The 19,644-nt window shown below is 39.0% G+C and overlaps 2 protein-coding genes across 3 annotated transcripts in view; one reads left to right on the top strand and one right to left on the bottom strand.

Moving 5' to 3' along the window:
* Positions 1 to 19,644, bottom strand: part of LOC309642270 (uncharacterized protein) — a 45,203-nt gene that overhangs the window by 15,060 nt on the left and 10,499 nt on the right. The window contains exon 2 of the mRNA XM_082423527.1: positions 4,219 to 5,645. Coding sequence (XP_082279653.1) covers positions 4,219 to 5,645 — 1,427 coding nt within the window. The remainder of the gene's footprint in view (positions 1 to 4,218; positions 5,646 to 19,644) is intronic.
* The window catches only part of LIPA (lipase A, lysosomal acid type), a 105,110-nt gene that overhangs the window by 2,604 nt on the left and 82,862 nt on the right, over positions 1 to 19,644 (top strand). The gene's annotated exons all lie outside the window — the stretch shown is intronic.

The following is a 19,644-nucleotide window of genomic DNA, read 5'->3' on the forward strand; positions in this document are numbered from 1 at the left end:
GCAATGGCAGTGAAGGCCTACTCCCTTCAGCATGGGCTTCAAAGTGGAGGTGGCTGTATCACATTTGGTCTGGCTGGGGACAAGATACAGAGCTATGGAGACAGACTGAGGGTGGGCAGTTCAAGCTGGGGCAGGCTGTAGGGTAGAGGCTTTTAGTCCCAATGCAGTTCCAGCTCTAGCAGCATCGTGGGAATGGAGACATTGGTGGGCAGGATGATCCTCAAGGAGGTAGAGCCTGTGGTGGTGTGTAGACAGCAATTAGCGAAGACTTGGGCTGGGGCACCTATAATAGTAGTGAACGGCAGGAGCTATGGCTTGGCTTGATTTAGGGTACATGAGAGACCCCCGCTGGGCACTTGGGGGGACCTCTAAATAAGGACACCGACTGAGGTTCTGTCAGTCATTTCCATGGGAGTAACAAGCTCCTGAAATTCAGCTGTCAGTTTAAAGAGACCTCTTGGTAATCCCTGGGTATATTCATTTGTAAGTTTGGCAGTAGTATCTTTAGTACCAAAGAGCATCTGTTTTCCTGGATTTGCTGCTTGTTGTTTTTCTCTGCAGACATCCAGGCTGTCACACAGTTTAGTTTTACTGAGCTCCGGGAAGTGCAGAGATCTCTTACAGAGTTGGGAAGGATGGAAGAGAGAGGTGGTATTAGGTTATAAGATACACTAAGTAAATGTGATCTCTGGAGATTGTCAAACACATCTCACGCAAACACATTACATAATCCAGAGATTTATTTTACATTAATGAGCTCTGCTTTCTGGGTACAAACGTTGTATAACAATACCTGGGAAAAACTGCCTAGTTGAGAATTGACCACTTATCCAATAATTATTTACTTTTAATATTTCTGACTCAGGGGAGTTGGCAGTGGTTACACTTATTTTAGTACCTTACAGCCTCCTCCCACCAACACAAGCACTTTAAGTTATGTTTTTGTTACTCTAATAAATCTCTTGTTTCAGTGATAAGGAAATTGTGAAGATTGCTTCTGTGTAACTCTGATGCCTGCCCCTCAATGATATAAATTTTGCTCACTTCATTTCCTATAGAATTTCAGTAGAGATCCAAAGCCTTGCCCAATATTTCTGGGAATTCCCTGGGGACTTGTATTTTCTGTGGATTAGGGGTCCGTACCTGGAAATACAGGCAGCCTCCAGAATCTGGAAAAGGTACCAAAAGAATTGTCCCCTAGAGCCTCTGGAGGGAATTTGGCTGTGCCAACACCTTGATTTCAGGCCAATGAAACCAATTTCAGACTTCTCATCTCTAGAACCGTAAGATAATAAATTAGTGTGGTTTTAAGCCACCAAGTTTGTGGTAATTTATTAGAGCCACAATAGGAAATTAATACATCCTCCCCCCAGACACACACAAGAATGAAAAAACAATAACATTGGTTCCTTAATTTTCCTTTTAAAAACATTATTTGTTGTGCATTGTCTATTAATAAAATGTCATAATCAAAGATGATTGCTACAGGCGGTCTCTCAGATCCTTTAGCATTCTTTTAATATTTCTTTTTTCTTTTTTTATAACATCTTTATTGGAGTATAATTGCTTTACAATGGTGTGTTAGGTTCTGCTTTATAACAAGGTGAATCACCTATACATATACATATATCCCCATATCTCTTCCCTCTTGTGTCTCCCTCCCTCCCACCCTCCCTATCCCACCCCTCTAGGTGGTCACAAAACACCGAGCTGATCTCCCTGTGCTATGCGACTGCTTCCCACTAGCTATCTATTTTACATTTGGTAGTGTATATATGTCAATGCTACTCTCTCACTTCGTCCCAGCTTCCCCCTTCCCCCTCCCTGTGTCCTCAAGTCCATTCTCTACATGTGCGTCTTTATTACTGTCCTGCCCCTAGGCTCTTCATAACCATTTTTTTTTTTTAGATTCCATATATATGTGTTAGCATACGGTATTTGTTTTTCTCTTTCTGACTTACTTCACTTTGTATGGCAGACTCTAGGTCCATCCACCTCACTACAAATAACTCAATTTCGTTTCTTTTTATGGCTTAGTAATATTCCATTGTGTATATGTGCCACATCTTCTTTATCCATTCATCTGTCGATGGACACTTAGGTTGCTTCCATGTCCTGGCTATTGTAAATAGAGCTGCAATGAACATTGTGGTACATGACTCTTTTTGAATTATGGTTTTCTCAGGGTATATGCCCAGTAGTGGGATTGCTGGGTCATATGGTAGTTCTACTTTTAGTTTTTTAAGGAACCTCCCTACTGTTCTCCATAGTGGCTGTATCAATTTACATTCCCATCAACAGTGCAAGAGGGTTCCCCTTTCTCCACACCCTCTCCAGCATTTAATGTTTGTAGATTTTTTGATGATGGCCATTCTGACTGGTGTGAGGTGATACCTTACTGCAGTTTTGATTTGCATTTCTCTAATGATTAGTGATGTTGAGCATCCTTTCATGTGTTTGTTGACAATCTGTATATCTTCTTTGGAGAAGTGTCAATACCAGCAAATGACTGAATCAATAGTACTTCAAACAAAATGGCATAAAACAAGAGAAACTACTTGGCACAGTTTGACAATGAATTAAATTTCAAACATCTTCATGGGGAAAGCTGACCTTTAATTGACTGTGTATTTGTTTTACTGTCTTTCTCACTAGATTGTAAGCTGCATGAGGTTTGGGGAAAATGTCTGCTTTGTTTCACTGAAGGGTAGCAGAATATGCCACCCCCAAATATGCCACCTTGCCATAGGACTATTTTGAGCTAAAGGCAGTTGAAAAGAAGCAGATATAAGGAAAGCTCTCTGCTCTCCCCCATCTGCCTGAAAAAAATGTCTCTCCTCCTCTACCAGGAAGGACAGAAGTTACTCACCTGAGACAACTCTAGTCCCTAATCAGCCCAGAGACACAAACAGAAAAATATACTTAAAAAACCTTATAAGCAGGCTATTATCTTCCATTAGTTTTCCTCATATATTTGCCTTCCTATAATTTGCCACTTAGAAACTAAAGTTCTTTGCCTTTACCTTATCACTTCTCTAAAAATGTCCTGTTTGTTTGTTAGGATGCTATATAAACCCACCCCTTTGAATTACTCATCACTGGGTACTCCCCTGTGTATGCCCGATGCATGTGTTAATAAACTTGTTTGTTTTTCTCTTGTTAATCTGTCTTTTTTCAGTTTAATTTAAGGCCCAAGCCAATGAACCTAAGATGGGTAGAGGAAAAAGAATTTTCCCTCCCCTATATCACCATAGTATTTTTGGTATCTAGCACTGAAAACTATTTATTGATAAAATGAATGAGTTGAACATTTTATTTTACGTAAGTCCAGTGTTTTTTTTTTTTAATAGATCTTTATTGAAGTATAATTGCTTTACAATGGTGTGATAGTTTCTGCTGTATAACAAAGTGAATCAGCTATACATATACATATATCCCCATATCCTCTCCCTCTTGAGCCTCCCTCCCATCCTCCCTATCCCACCCCTCTAGGTCATCGCAAAGCACCAAGCTGATCTCCCTGTGCTATGCCGCTGCTTCCCACTAGCTATTTTACATTCGGTAGTGTATATATGTCGATGCTACTCTCACTTCATCCCAGCTTCCCCCTCCCACCCCGTGTCCTCAAGTCCATTCTCTATGTCTGCATCTTTATTCCTGCCCTGCAGCTAGGTTCATCAGTATCATTTTTTTTTTTTTTTTAGATTCCATATATAGTTCGAATACAGTACTTGTTTTTCTCTTTCTTACTTACTTCACTCTGTATGACAGACTCTAGGTCCATCCACCTCACTACAGATAACTCAATTTCGTTTCTTTTTATGAACTGAGTAATATTCCATTGTACGTATGTGCCACATCTTCTTTATCCATCCATCTGTCGATGGACATTTAGGTTGGTTCCATGTCAAGTCCAGTGTTTTATTTGCTACAAATCTACTCAACAAACTTTTTTTTTTCTACTGTATAACATTCCCAGAGAAGTGGTTCTTCTCTCTCTTCCTCTCTCTCTCACACACACGGAGACCTGTGTAGTCTGTTTCACTATTTTCTCAATGCAACCAGTGTTTTATCAGGTTTGAGTAATTGTTCAAAGATGACATCATTGTAGTGAATTACATAATATGTTTCTGAAAGCAGCAAGCAGAAAAGATGATTAGTATATGTTGACGTAAAATCAAATGATAATGTAAGAGTGGTCCATATTTCAATGCCTACAGGTCACAAGCACAGAGTTCTCCAAGACAGGAACCAGCCTCAGGGCCTGCTCGTAATACTCCAGGGCTTCATTCATTTCCCCTTTTACTTTGTGGATGAACCCAAGGATGCACAAGCTTTCTATATCTGATGCATCTCTCTGAAGTTTCCTTAAAGCCAATTTCTTCAAAGAATTGATACTTTTATCCCTTCCTAATGATGCGTTTTCTATTTTTACTGCTTTTAAATAATGGCTGATTGCATCAACTTCAGATTTTTTTTGAAATTCCAGAAATCGGCCGTAATAGAAATGTACCTGTTGCAGCATAGATGTGTCGAGTGATTCCCTGCATAACACCTTTTGATAAGCATCTTCAGCTTTTTTGTGGTCACCTGCTTCTGTGTACATTTCTGCCAGGTCTATGTAAGCCACCTCAAATGTGGGCTTTTTTTGCACAGCAAATTCAAAATGAGTTATGGCTGATTGTATTATTCTGTTGATGTTTTCTTTATCCTGTCCTTTAGGCTGCCAGTTTGTAGCTCTCTTTATTTGGGTCACTTGTGACTTGTAGCAAAGCCCCATCTGATGATGCAGGAAGACAGAGGAGGGTGTTGCTTTCAAGGCCAGTTTTAAGAACTGAAGAGCTTCATCCAGAGAGCCTTTTCTTCGGTAGAACTTGGCAGCATATCGAAGGATATAGATCTTCGAGGACGCATTGGTCAGTGCTTCTTTAATGTATTTTTCTCCTTCAGAGTCTTGTCCTACATCTTGAAGCTTCAGGGCAAGGAGAGCCTTAATATATTCATCGTTTGGATTTAGCCTGACAGCCTGTTTTAGGGTATTCAGACAAAATGCCCCAGTATCCTGTGTTGCTTTGTGAAAGCCCTCCAGGCGATAGACGGTGATTGCATACCCAGTGCTGAATTCAGGGTTTTCAGGGTCCACTTCCAGAGCCTTTTCAAAGCAGACCTTGGCCCGCTCATAATTCTTTCCTCCACATTTCAGCAAGGCCCATCCTTCCTCACAGTCCATATGAGGACACTCCATTCTATAGCTGGAGGAATTTCCAAGCTTCCTGCAAGCGTTCTTCACCTCGTCCAGGTAAATCTGGGCTTCTGCATGTCGGCCCATGTGGTAATGCAGCCAGGCATAGTTGCCCCAGGTAACCAGACTTCTCACGTCTAATTGGTTGGCATGTTCTTGCTGGGTTAAGTCTTCAGCTTCTTTCAAACTCTTCAGGGCTTCCTCATTCTGGCCTCTCAGGTGTTTCACATAGGCCAGTAAGTTGTGTATTCCCACGTTGTATTTGGTGTCTAGGAACTCAATCTGCTCCAAGACCCTGTTTTCTAAATCAGGTATTTCAGTGTCGTTAATGACCAACTCCCATGTAAAGTGACATCTCAACTGTTGCAGCTTATCCTTGATCTGATCCTCATCAGCATTATTACTATAAAAACAAAAGCAGATTTTCTTTGTTAGGTGACAAACAGCCAACAGAAATAAGCCAGGCAAAACAACGCATATTTAGAGCTTAGCCTTGAAAAGGGCACGCCTGCTTTGATCTTCCTTTGAGTTCCTGTATTTCTAAGATCCATGTGGCCTTTGAATGCACTTTGCTTGGCTTCATACACTGGGCCCAGCACTTTCTAGCCATGCAACCTCTCTGTGCTTCAGAGTCTCCTTTGTAAAGTGGGGAAAATAATAGACTTATCACACTGGATTTGGTGAGAATTAATAAGCTTATCTACGTAAAGCACTTAGAGCATACATATTTCATGCTATGTAGGAGTTTCCTAGGAGATTGGTTCAAGATGGCAGAGTAGAAGGACGTGCACTCACTCCCTCTTGCGAGAGCACTGGAATCACAACTAACTGCTGAACAATCATCGACAGGAAGACACTGGAACTCACGAAGAAAGATACCGCACATCCAAAGACAAAGGAGAAGCCACAGTGAGATGGTAGGAGGGCCGCAATCACAATAAAATCAAATCCCATAACCACTGGGTGGGTGACTCACAATCTGGAGAACACTTATACCACAAAAGTCCAACCACTGGAGTGAAGGTTCTGAGCCCCATGTCAGGCTTCCCAACCTGGGGGTCCGACAAGGGAGGAGGAATTCCCAAAGAATCAAACTTTGAAAGCTAGCGGGATTTGACTGCAGGACTTTGACAGGACTGGGGGAAACAGAGACTCCACTCTTGGAGGGCACACACAAAGTAGTGTGCGCATCAGGACCCAGGGGGAAGGAGCACTGACCCCATAGGAGACCGAACCAGACCTACCTGCTAGTGTTGGAGGGTCTCCTGCAGAGCCCAGGGGCAGCTGTGGCTCACCGCAGGGACAAGAATACTGGCAGCAGAAACTCTGGGAAGTACTCCTTGGCGTGCGCCCTCCCAGAGTCTGCCATTAGCCCCACCAAAGAGCCTGTAGGCTCCAGTGCTGGGTCACCTCAGGCCAAACAACCAACAGGGAGGGAACTCAGCCCCACCCATCAGTAGATTAAAGTTTTACTGAGCTCTGCCCACCAGAGCAACACCCAGCTCTACCCGCCACCAGTCTCTCCCATCAGGAAACTTGCACAAGCCTCTTAGATAGCCTCATACACCAGAGGGCAGACAGCAGAAGCAAGAAGAACTACAATCCTGCAACCTGAGGAAGGAAAACCACATTCACAGAAAGATAGACAAAATGAAAGGCAGAGGACTATGTACCAGATGAAGGAACAAGATAAAATCCCAGAAAAACAACTAAATGAAGTGGAGATAGGCAACCTTCCAGAAAAAGAATTCGGAATAATGATAGTGAAGGTGATCCAGGACCTTGGAAAAAGAATGGAGGCAAAGATCGAGAAGATGCAAGAAATGTTTAACAAAGACCTAGACGAATTAAAGAACAAACCCCTAGAAGAATTAAAGAACAAACAAACAGAGATGAACAATACAATAACTGAAATGAAATATACACTAGAAGGAGTCAGTAGCAGAATAACTGACGCAGAAGAACGGATAAGTGACCTGGAAGACAGAATGGTGGAATTCACTGCCATGGAAGAGAATAAAGAAAAAAGAATGAAATAAATGAAGACAGCCTAAGAGACCTCTGGGACAACATTAAATGCACCAACATTCACATTATAGGGGTCGCAGAAGGAGAAGAGAGAGAGAAAGGACCCAAGAAAATATTTGAAGAGATTATAGTCAAAAACTTCCCTAACATGGGAAAGGAAATAGCCACCCAAGTCCAGGAAGTGCAGAGAGTCCCAGGCAGGATAAACCCAAGGAGAAACACGCCGAGACACATAGGAATCAAATTGACAAAAATTAAAGACAAAGAAAAATTATTGAAAGCAACAAGGGAAAAATTACAAATAACATACAAGGGAACTCCCATAAGGTTAACAGCTGATTTCTCAGCAGAAACTCTACAGGCCAGAAGGGAGTGGCACAATATATTTAAAGTGATGAAAGGGAAGAACCCACAACCAAGATTACTCTACCCGGCAAGGATCTCATTCAGATTCAACAGAAAAATCAAAAGCTTTAAAGACAAGCAAAAGCTAAGAGAATTCAGCACCACCAAACCAGCTCTACAACAAATGCTAAAGGAACTTCTCTAAGTGGGAAACACAAGAGAAGAAAAGGACCTACAAAAACAAACCCAAAAGAATTAAGAAAATGGTCATAGAAACATATATATCGATAATTACCTTAAATGTGAACAGATTAAATGCTCCAACCAAAAGACACAGGCTTGCGGAATGGATACAAAAACAAGACTCATATATGTGCTGTCTACAAGAGACCCACTTCAGACCTACGGACACATACAGACTGAGAGTGAGGGGATGGAAAAAGATATTCCATGCAAATGGAAATCAAAAGAAAGCTGGAGTAGCAATACTCATATCAGATAAAATAGACTTTAAAATAAAGAATGTTAACAAGAGACAAGGAAGGACACTACATAATGATCAAGGGATCAATCCAAGAGGAAGATATAACTATTAGAAATATATATGCACCCAACATAGGAGCACCTCAATACATAAGGCAAATGCTAACAGCTACAAAAGAGGAAATCGACAGTAACACAATAATAATGGGGGACTTTAACACCTCATTTACACCAATGGACAGATCATCCAGAAAGAAAATAAATAAGGAAACAGAAGCTTTAAATGACACAATAGACCAGATAGATATAATTGATATTTATAGGATATTCCATCCAAAAACAGCAGATTACACTTTGTTCTCAAGTGCACATGGAACATTCTTCAGGATAGATCACATCTTGGGTCACAAATCAAGCCTTAGTAAATTTAAGGAAATTGAAATCATATCAAGCAATTTTTCCGACCACAACGCTATGAGATTAGAAATCAATTACAGTGGAAAAAAACGTAAAAACCACAAACACATGGAGGCTAAACAATATGTTACTAAATAACCAAGAGATCACTGAAGACATCAAAGAGGAAATCAAAAAATACCTAGAGACAAATGACAACGAGAACACGATGATCCAAAACCTATGGGATGCAGCGAAAGCAGTTCTAAGAGGGAAGTTTATAGCTATACAAGCCTACCTGAAGAAACAAGAAACATCTCAAATAAACAATCTAACCTTACACCTAAAGGAACTAGAGAAAGAAGAACAAACAAAACCCAAAGTTAGTAGAAGGAAAGAAATCATAAAGATCAGAGCAGAAATAAATGAAATAGAAACAAAGAAAACAACAGCAAAGATCAATAAAACTAAAAGCTGGTTCTTTGAGGAGATAAACAAAATTGATAAACCATTAGCCAGACTCATCAAGAAAAAGAGGGAGAGGGCTCAAATCAATAAAATTAGAAATGAAAAAGGAGAAGTTACAGTGGACACCGCAGAAACAAAAAGCATCCTACGAGACTACTACAAGCAACTCTATGCCAATAAAATGGACAACCTGGAAGAAACGGACAAATTCTTAGAAAGGTATAACCTTCCAAGACTGAACCAGGAAGAAATAGAAAATATGAACAGATCAATCACAAGTAATGAAATTGAAACTGTGATTAAAAATCTTCCAACAAACAAAAGTCCAGGACCAGATGGCTTCACAGGTGAATTTTATCAAACATTTAGAGGAGCGCTAACACCCATCCTTCTCAAACTCTTCCAAAAAATTGCAGAGGAAGGAACATTCCCAAACTCATTCTATGAGGCCCCCATCACCCTGATACCAAAACCAGACAAAGATACTACAAAAAAAGAAAATTACAGACCAATATCATTGATGAATATAGATGCAAAAATCCTCAACAAAATACTAGCAAACAGAATCCAACAGCACATTAAAAGGATCATACACCGTAATCAAGTGGGATTTATCCCAGGGATGCAAGGATTCTTCAATATACGCAAGTCAATCAATGTGATACACCATATTAACAAACTGAAGAAGAAAAACCATATCCTCATCTCAATAGATGCATGAAAACTTCTGACAAAATTCAACACCCATTTATGATAAAAACTCTCCAGAAAATGGGCATAGAGGGAACCTACCTCAACATAATAAAGGCCGTATATGACAAACCCACAGCAAACATCATTCTCAATGGTGAAAAACTGAAAGCATTTCCTCAAAGATCAGGAACAAGACAAGGATGTCCACTCTCACCACTGTTATTCAACACAGTTTTGGAAGTCCTAGTCATGGCAATCGGAGAAGAAAAAGAAATGAAAGGAATACAAATTGGAAAAGAAGAAGTAAAACTGTCACTGTTTGCAGATGACATGATACTATACATAGAGAATCCTAAAGATGCCACCAGAAGACTACTAGAGCTAATCAATGAATTTGGTAAAGTTGCAGGATACAAAATTAATGCACAGAAATTTCTTGCATTCCTGTACACTAACAACAAAAGATCAGAAAGAGAAATTAAGGTAACAATCCCATTCACCATTGCAACAAAAAGAAAAAAATACCTAGGAATAAACCTACCTAAGGAGGTGAAAGACCTGTACTCAGAAAACTGTAAGACACTGATGAAAGAAATCAGAGATGACACAACAGATGGAGAGATATACCATGTTCTTGGACTGGAAGAATCAATATTGTGAAAATGACTATACTACCCAAAGCAATCTACAGATTCAATGCAATCCCTATCAAACTACTGATGGCATTTTTTACAGAACCAGAAAAAAAATCTTAAAATTTGTATGGAGACACAGAAGACCCCAAATAGGCAAAGCAATCTTGAGGGAAAAAAACGGAGCTGGAGGAATCAGACGCCCTGACTTCAGACTATACTACAAAGCTACAGTAATCAAGATAATATGGTACTGGCACAAAAACAGAAATATAGATCAATGGAACAGGATAGAAAGCACAGAGATAAACCCACGCACCTATGGTCAACTAATCTATGATGAAGGGGGCAAAGATATACAATGGTGGAAAGACAGTCTCTTCAATAAGTGGTGCTGGGAAAACTGGACAGCTACATGTAAAAGAATAAAATTAGAACGTTCCCTAACACTATACACAAAAATAAACTCAAAATGGATTAAAAACCTAAATGTAAGACTGGACACTATAAAACTCTTAGAGGAAAATTTAGGAAGAATACTCTTTGACATACATCACAGCAAGATCTTTTTTGATCCACCTTCTAGAGTAATGGAAAGAAAAACAAAAATAAACAAATGGGACCTAATGAAACTTAAAAGCTTTTGCACAGAAGAGGAAACTACAAACAGGACAAAAAGACAACCCTCAGAATCGGAGAAAATATTTGCAAATGAATCAACGGACAAAGGATTAATCTCCAAAATATATAAACAGCTCATGCAGCTCAATATCAAAAAGTAAACAACCCAATCCAAAAATGGGCAGAAGACCTAAATAGATATTTCTCCACAGAAGACATACAGATGGCCAAGAGGCACATGAAAAGCTGCTCAACATCACTAATTATCAGAGAAATGCAAATTAAAATTACAATGAGGTATCACCTTACACCAGTTAGAATGGGCATCATCAGAAAATCTACAAATGACAAATGCTGGAGAGGGTGTGGAGAAAAGGGACCCCTCTTGCACTGTTGGTGGGAATGTAAATTGATACAGCCACTATGGAGAACAGTATGGAAGTTCCTTTAAAAACTAAAAATAGAATTACCATATGACCCAGCAATCCCACTACTGGGCATATACCCAGAGGAAACCATAATTCAAAAAGTCACATGCACCCCCATGTTCATTGCAGCACTATTTACAATAACCAGGTCATGGAAGCAACCTAAATGCCTATCGACAGACGAATGGATAAAGAAGAAGTGGTACATATATACAATGGAATATTACTCAGCCATAGAAAGGAACGAAATTGGGTCATTTGTAGAGACGTGAATGGACCTAGAGATTGTCATACAGAGTGAAGTAAGTCAGAAGGAGAAAAACAAATATCGTATATTAACGCATATATGTGGAATCTAGAAAAATGGTACAGATGAACCGGTTTGCAAGGCAGAAATAGAGACACAGATCTAGAGAACAAATGTATGGACACCAAGGGGGGAAAGTGTGTGTGTGGGGGGGGGGGTGGGATGAATTGGGAGATTGGGATTGACATACATATACTAATACGTATAAAATAGGTAACTAATAAGAACCTGCTGTATAAAAAATAAATAAATAAAGTCAAAGCACAGGTTCCTGAGATCACACAGCTACATGAGTGGCAAAATCAGGACTCAGGCCGTTTTAAAAAAAAAAAAAGAAAAAAAAGTTTCCTATTTTTGTAATTAGGATAGAGACCAGTAAGAAATACAGAGCCTTAGGAAACATTATTGACCTTAGGAACTTAGTCTGCAGATTATGCAACAAATTAAGACCACCTAAAAGCAATAATATTTGACCCATTTATTTGGAAATAATAATGGATTCACAGAAATTTGCAAAGATAGTACATAGGTCCATTGTATCCTTCACCCAGTTTCTCCCAAAGATTATATCTTATCTAACTATGTCAAAACTAGGAAATTGGCAGTGGTACAATATGCATACAGTTCTGTCATTCTATCACATGAGTAAATCCATGGAACCATCACCTTGATCAAGTTAGAGAACTACTCCATCATCACAAACATCTCTCTCATGCTGTTTCTTTAGAGTCAAAACTGTTGCCTCCCTCCATTTCCAAACATTTCTAGCCTCTGATAACTACTAACATGTTTTTCATCTCTATAATTTTGTCATTTCACGAATGTCATATACATGGAGTCATATATTATGTAATCTTTGGAGATTGCCTTTTTCACTCATCATAATGCCCTTGACATACATCCAAGTTGTTGAGTTTTATCAACAGTTCATTCCTTTCTACTGGGGGGTCATTTGCCATGGTATGGGAGTATCACAGTTAACTATTCATCTATTGTAGGACATTTCAATTGTTTCTGGTTTTGGCTTATTACAAATAAAAATGCTATGAACAGTTGTATACAGACCTTTACATGGACATAAATTTTCATTTCTCTGGGATAAATGTTGAGGAGTGCAATTGCTAGGTCATATGGTAAGTGTATGCTTATGTTTTTAAGAAACCGCCAAACTGTTTTCCAGATGAATAGTATCATTCTTCATTCCTACTAGTAATGTATGAATGATCTAGTTCTTTGCATTCTTACCAGAATTTGGTATTTTCACTTTTTTTTTAATGTTAGCCCTTTTAATAGACATGTAGTGGTATCTCCTTGTGGTCTTAATTTGCATTTCCCTAATGGCTAGTGGTGTTGAACATATTTTTATGTGCTTATTTGCCATTTACGTATCCTCTTCATGAAATATCTCTTCATTTCCTTTGCCTATTTTCTAATTAGGTGTTTTTTTTATTGTTGGGTTTCAATAACTCTTTATAGATTCTAGATATGAGTCCTCTGTGATGTTTTCAAATATTTTCTCTCAGTGTGTGGCTTGTCTTTTTATCCTTTAATAAGGTCTTTTGAAGAGCAAAATTTTTTACTGTTGATGAAGTATAATTTATTGATTTTTTTTCTCTTATGGATCATGTGTTTGGTATCATGTCCAGGAACTCTTCACCAGGCCCTAAGTCCTGAAGATTTTCTCCTGTGTTTTCTTCTACAAGTTTTATAATTTTACATTTAAATCTGTGATCCATTTTGAGTTAATTTTTGCATAATGTATGAAGATTAGGTCAGTGTCTCATTTTTCAGCCTATGGATATCCAGTTGCACTAGCAGCATTTGTTGAAGACTGTTCATCCTCCATTGAATTGCTTTTGAACCTTTGTCAGAAATCAGTTGGCTGTGCTTGTGTGGGATTATTTCTGGGTTCCTTATTCTGTTCCACTGATCTATGTGTTTATCCTTCCACCAATACCATACGATCTTGTTTACTGTGTGTAATCAATCTTAAAATTGGGTAGGGTGACTCCCCTCTATTTTTCTTTTTCAAAATTGTTATTCTAGTTCCTTTGCTTTTCCATATAAATTTTAGATTAATATTTTCTATATCTATAAAAAATCTTGCTGGAGTTTTGATAGGAATTTTATATCAATTGGGGGAGAATTGACATTTTTGCTATGTTGAGTCTTCTAATCCATGAACATTCTGTATCTGTTTATTTAGATATTCTTTAATTTCTTTCATTAGCATTTTAATAGTTTATAGGCATTCAAGTCCTGTGCATGTTATGTTAGATTTACACTTCAGTACACTTATGTGTTTCTTTTTGTGCAATTTAAAATTATATTGTGTTTTTAACTTAATTTTCACATGTTCATTGCTAATATATAGAAATACAATTGACTTTTGTATGTAAATCTTGTATTCTGCAACCTCGATGAACCCACTTGTTAGTTCTAGGAGTTGGTTTATAGATACCTTGGGATTTTCTATGTAGACCATCATGGCATCTATAAATAGGGACAGTTTTATTTTTTCTTTCTGATCTGTATACCTTTTATTTCCTTTTTTGCTCACTGGAAAAATTTCTTTAGCTATTCCTTAAGGGTAGGTCTGTTGGTGCCAAATTCTCTTAGCTTTCCTTCATTTGAGAATGTCTTAATTTCCTGTTTATTCCAGAAGGATATTTTTTGCTGGATATAGGATTCTAGGTTGAAAATTCTTTTCTTTCAGCACTTGAAAAATGTTATGCCCCTTTCTTCTAGACTCCATGGTTTCTAATGAGAAATAAGCTGCCATTAGACTTGTGTGTATGTTTTTCCCTTCCTTATAGCTGAGGTGTCATTTCTCTGTACTACTTTCATGGGTTTTCTTTTTGTCTTTAGTCTTCAGAATTTTAACTGTGACGTGTCTTGGATTTCTTTGGGTTTATCATCTTCGGACTTTGGTCAGCTACTTGAAATAAGAATCCCATTGGATAATTTCTATCATTCTGTCTTCAAGTTCATGAATTCTTTCCTCTGTCCTCTCCATCCTGTTTTTGAGCCCACCCACTGAGTTTTCATTTTGGTTATTGTACTTTTCAGTTCTAAAATTCCCATTTGGTTCTTCTTTATATCTCCTTTTCTTTGCTGAGACTTTCTATATGTTCATTTGTTTCAAGTGTGTTTGTAATTGCCCATTGAACCATTTTTATGATAGCAGCTTTAAAATCCTAGTTAGACAATGCTAATATTTGTGTCATTTCAGTGTTGTTGTCTGATGATTATTCTTTCTCATTCAAGTTGAGATTTTCCTGGTTCTTGGCATGATAAGCAATTTTTAATGGAAACCTGGACATTTGGGTATTATTATGTATTATAGGACTCTGAGTTACATATAAATCTGTTTTATCAGGCCTCCTCTAATACTGTTGTTCTAGGGAAAGGAGAAGGACACCTCATTCCGCACTGCCAGCGCAAGGTGGAATCCTGTTTACTCACTTGTCTTTCATTAACACTTTATGGGGAGCCTGGGCTCCTCATTACTGCTGGATGGGGGTGGGAGTTCAGGATCCCCCAGGCCTCTGCTGATACCACCCTGGCTTGAAGGGGTAGGTGTGCCTTGTTACTCTTCTCCATGTGGCCTTTACTGATACTGGGAAGGGAAGTGAGTGGGGAAGAGTGACCTTATTACCTCTGGATGGTGGTGAAAGTCCTGAACTCCACTAGACCTCTCTGATACCACCTCAGTGGGGAGTGGGAGGATACCTCATTACCACTAGGTGGAGGCTGATGTCTACACTCCCTTTGTGGTCTTCACTCCCTCACTGCAGAGAGAGGGACCCTTGTTACCACCCTGGTGGGGATGAAAGTCTTTGCATTCCACTTGCCCTTCTCTGGCATCATCCATGGGGGTAGGGGAAGGGAGAGAGTTGGGATGCCTAGCTATAGCCTGGTGAGGGTAGAAGTCTAGGCTACCCACTCAGCCTTTGCTGGCAAAGTTCGGAATGGGGCTTTAGTTTTTATTTGATTTTTTCCTGTGGTATTTGGCTGGAGTAGAATGATTGTTCATAAATTTTTTGTCTTGCTAGGCTGTCCCCTCCTTGGTCCTTTGGCTAGAGATAGCAGGCTTTTCATGGGACTTTTCTGTCTATGCCTGCTGGCATTTCTAGGTTGCTGGCTTCTCCAGCACTCAGTCTGGGATATATGCAGCAAAGAGGAATATCCATATACAAAAGAATGAAGTTGGACCCCTACCTTATACCGTATACAAAAAATCAAATCAAAATGTATCAAAGATATAAATGTAAGACCTAAAACTATAAAAATCTTGAAAGAAACAGGGAAAAAACTCCATGACATTGGATTTGGCAACAATTTCTTGGATATGACACCGAAAGCACAAGTAACAAAAGTAAAAATAAATAAGTTGAACTTCATCAAAATTAAAAACTTTTGTGCCTCAAAGGGCACTATCAATAGAATGAAAAGACAACCCACAGGATGGGAGAAAATATTTGCAAATCATGTACCCGATAAGGGATTAATATCTAGACTATATAAGCAACTCCTACAACTCAACAACAACAAAAAAACAACTGATTAAAAAATGGGCAAAGGACTTGAATAGATATTTCCCTAAAAAAAATATACAAATGGCCAGTAAGCAGATGAAAAGATGTTCAACATCACCAATCATTAGTGAAATGCAAATCAAAACCATAAGATATCTCTTCACACCAATTGCGATGGCTGTTATCAAAAACACAGAAAATAACAAGTGTTGTTGAGGATGTGGAGAAATTAGAACCCTTGTGCACTTCTAGTGAGAATGTCAAATGGGGCAGCTGCTGAGGAAAATGGTGGTGATTCCTCAAAAAATTAAACACAGAATTACCATATTATTCAGCAATTCCACTTTTGGGTATATACCTAAAATAAATGAAAGCAGAGACTTGAGTAGATATTTGTATACTTATATTCATAGCAGCATTATTCACAATAGTCAAAAGGTGGAAGCAACCCAAGTGTCCACCAATGGAAGAATGGATAAACAAAATGTGATCTATACATACAATGATATATTATTCAGCCTTAAAATGGAAGGACATTCTGACACATGCTTCAAAATGGATGAAGCTCGAAGACATTATGATGAGTGAAATAAGTCAGTCACAAAAGGCCATGTGTTGTATGCTTCCATTTATATGAAATATCAATGATAGGCAAATCCATAGAGACAAAAAGCAGATTAATGGTTGCCAGGCCTGGAGTGAAGGATGAGTGGGGAATGGCTGCTCAGAGTGACAAAAATGTTCTTGAAGTAGATAGTGGTGGTGGCTGCACAACATTGTGGTTGTATTAAATACCACAAAATTGTATACTTAAAAATAGTTAAAATGGTAAATTTTGTCTTACGTGTATTTTCTCACAAAAAAATCATATTACTGACTTGAATAGAAATTCTACAAATTATATATGTGTGTGTGTGTGTGTGTGTATATATATATATTTCTAGTACATGTTGAAATAAACACAAAAGCATTAAAACATAAAAGCTAATTACTATGCCATCTGAAATGAGCTCACGAACCTCCACTGGTACCCTTTAAGAAACATTTGTTTAAAGGTTAAATAAGGTATCATTGAATAGAGACTCTGGTTCATGTCTCAGCTCTATCACTTATTATCTGTGTAGCCTTAACATTTCTTAATTTAAAATTTGTTATTGCAAAATAAGTATAATAGGAGTACCTGCCTCATAGGTTTCCTTTGTAAATGTAATAATTTATGTAATACTTTGGAAGCCAGGTTGGCGCTTGATAAGCATTCAGGAAGTGATATCTACTTTATCATTATTATTACTATTTTCTTAATTATCAGTGATAGTCCTCTCTTATCTGTCTGTGGACCAAAGGAGGGGAGAAAGGTTGATAATAGGCCCATAATTATGCATTTTCTGAAGCTGTTGCCCGTTCAAAATTTTGCCCACTGGACCACTGAGGGGGAACTTGCAGGTTGATACTAATTAATGTTTTTTTGATCTGCTGATATCAAGAGTTATTTGAATCAAGATTCAGTTTGGGTAATTTAGAAATGTTCACATTAGGCCCTTTCCCTAAGGAAGATGAGGGAGTTCCCAAGCACAGAACTCTAGCCAAGCCAGGAGGCTCTCAAGCGTCTGGTTTCCCCAGAGGACAGGTAATCTGCTAATCTTTTTATTTATTTATTTTTTTCAGTCTTTTGCTCAACATTTAATCTTTTTATTTATTTATTTATTTATTTTTAACATCTTTATTGGAGTATAATTGCTTTACAGTGGTGTGTTAGTTTCTTCTTTATAACAAAGTGAATCAGCTATACATATACATATATCCCCATATCTCCTCCCTCTTGCGTCTCCCTCCCTCCCACCCTCCCTATCCCACCCCTCTAGGTGGTCACAAAGCACCGAGCTGATCTCCCTGTGCTGTGCAGCTGCTTCTCACTAGCTATCTATTTTACATTTGGTAGTGTATGTATGTCCATGCCACTCTCTCACTTTGTCCCAGCTTACCCTTCCCCCTCCCCATATCCTCAAGTCCATTCTCTAGTGGGTCTGCGTCTTTATTCCCATCTTGCCCCTAGGTTCCTCATAACCATTTTTTTTTTTAGATTCCATATATATGTGTTAGCATACGGTATTTGTTTTTCTCTTTCTGACTTACTTCACTTTGTATGACACACTCTAGGTCTATCCACCTCACTACAAATAACTCAGTTTCGTTTCTTTATATGGCTGCGTAATATTCCATTGTATATATGTGCCACATCTTCTTTATCCATTCATCTGTTGATGGACACTTAGGTTGCTTCCATGTCCTGGCTATTGTAAATAGAGCTGCAATGAACATTGTGGTACATGACTCTTTTTGAATTATGGTTTTCTCAGGTATATGCCCAGTAGTGGGATTGCTGGGTCATATGGTGGTTCTATTTTTAGTTTTTTAAGGTATCTCATATGTTTTTGAAAGTTGCTTTAAATACTGTCTCTCTCTCTCTATATATATATATATACAGACATGTATACTCTATATATACACATATAGTGTATAAAATTTCATAAATTGCTGAATAATAATGAAATTCAGATATTTAAGGGAACAAGGAAGCAGGTAGGATGCTGGCTGAAGTAAAGAGAATGTCTAAGTTCAGGTGAAATGTGGAGAGTTGAGTTCCCTTCCTACCTGGAGATTTGGTATCTCATAGAAAGAATTGGAGAGGTAAGAGTCCTTTGGGCCCAGGAAGAGATTTCTCATGGCCTCAAGCTGCAGCCGTGACCAAAGCAGATAAAACCAGCATTGCTGGGCTTCCCTGGTGGCGCAGTGGTTGAGCGTCTGCCTGCCAATGCAGGGGACACGGGTTCGAGCCCTGGTCTGGGAGCATCCCACATGCCGCGGAGCACCTGGGCCCGTGAGCCACAACTACTGAGCCTGCGCGTCTGGAGCCTGTGCCCCGCAACGAGAGAGGCCACGACAGCGAGGGGCCCGCACACCGCGATGAAGAGTGGCCCCCGCTTGCCACAACTAGAGAAAGCCCTCGCATAGAAACGAAGACCCAACACAGCCAAAAGAATAAGTAAAATAAATAAGTCAGGAGCTCTTTAAAAACAAAAAAAACAAAAAAAAAACCCAGCATTGCTAGTCCTTAGGAAATATCCAGAATCAACCCATTTTACAGTCTTTCCTCCTTCTCCTTTCTGCTGACCCGCCTGGATGGTGGCACTGCCCACACACCCCATGGTAGTTGCCACATCTCCTTCCAGGACCTTGTCAAAGCCATGACTAGAGTAGAATCTTGAAATTTGCAGAAAGAGGCCCTGTTTAAATGGTAAAAGTAGGAGTTTCAAGGGAAATCTCTGAGGCAGCTTGACCACGGATATTCTGGTTATGCTTCTGTGGAGCATATGACTCTGTGAAGGGACAGGCAGACCTCATGCCCAGTTAGTTGTTCAGAACAGGGACAACCCAAGGAGCCCATCACTTCAAAAAGTGAGCC

This window comes from Balaenoptera physalus, assembly GCF_965194825.1.
Source record: "Balaenoptera physalus genome assembly, chromosome: 14".
Lineage (NCBI taxonomy): Eukaryota > Metazoa > Chordata > Mammalia > Artiodactyla > Balaenopteridae > Balaenoptera > Balaenoptera physalus.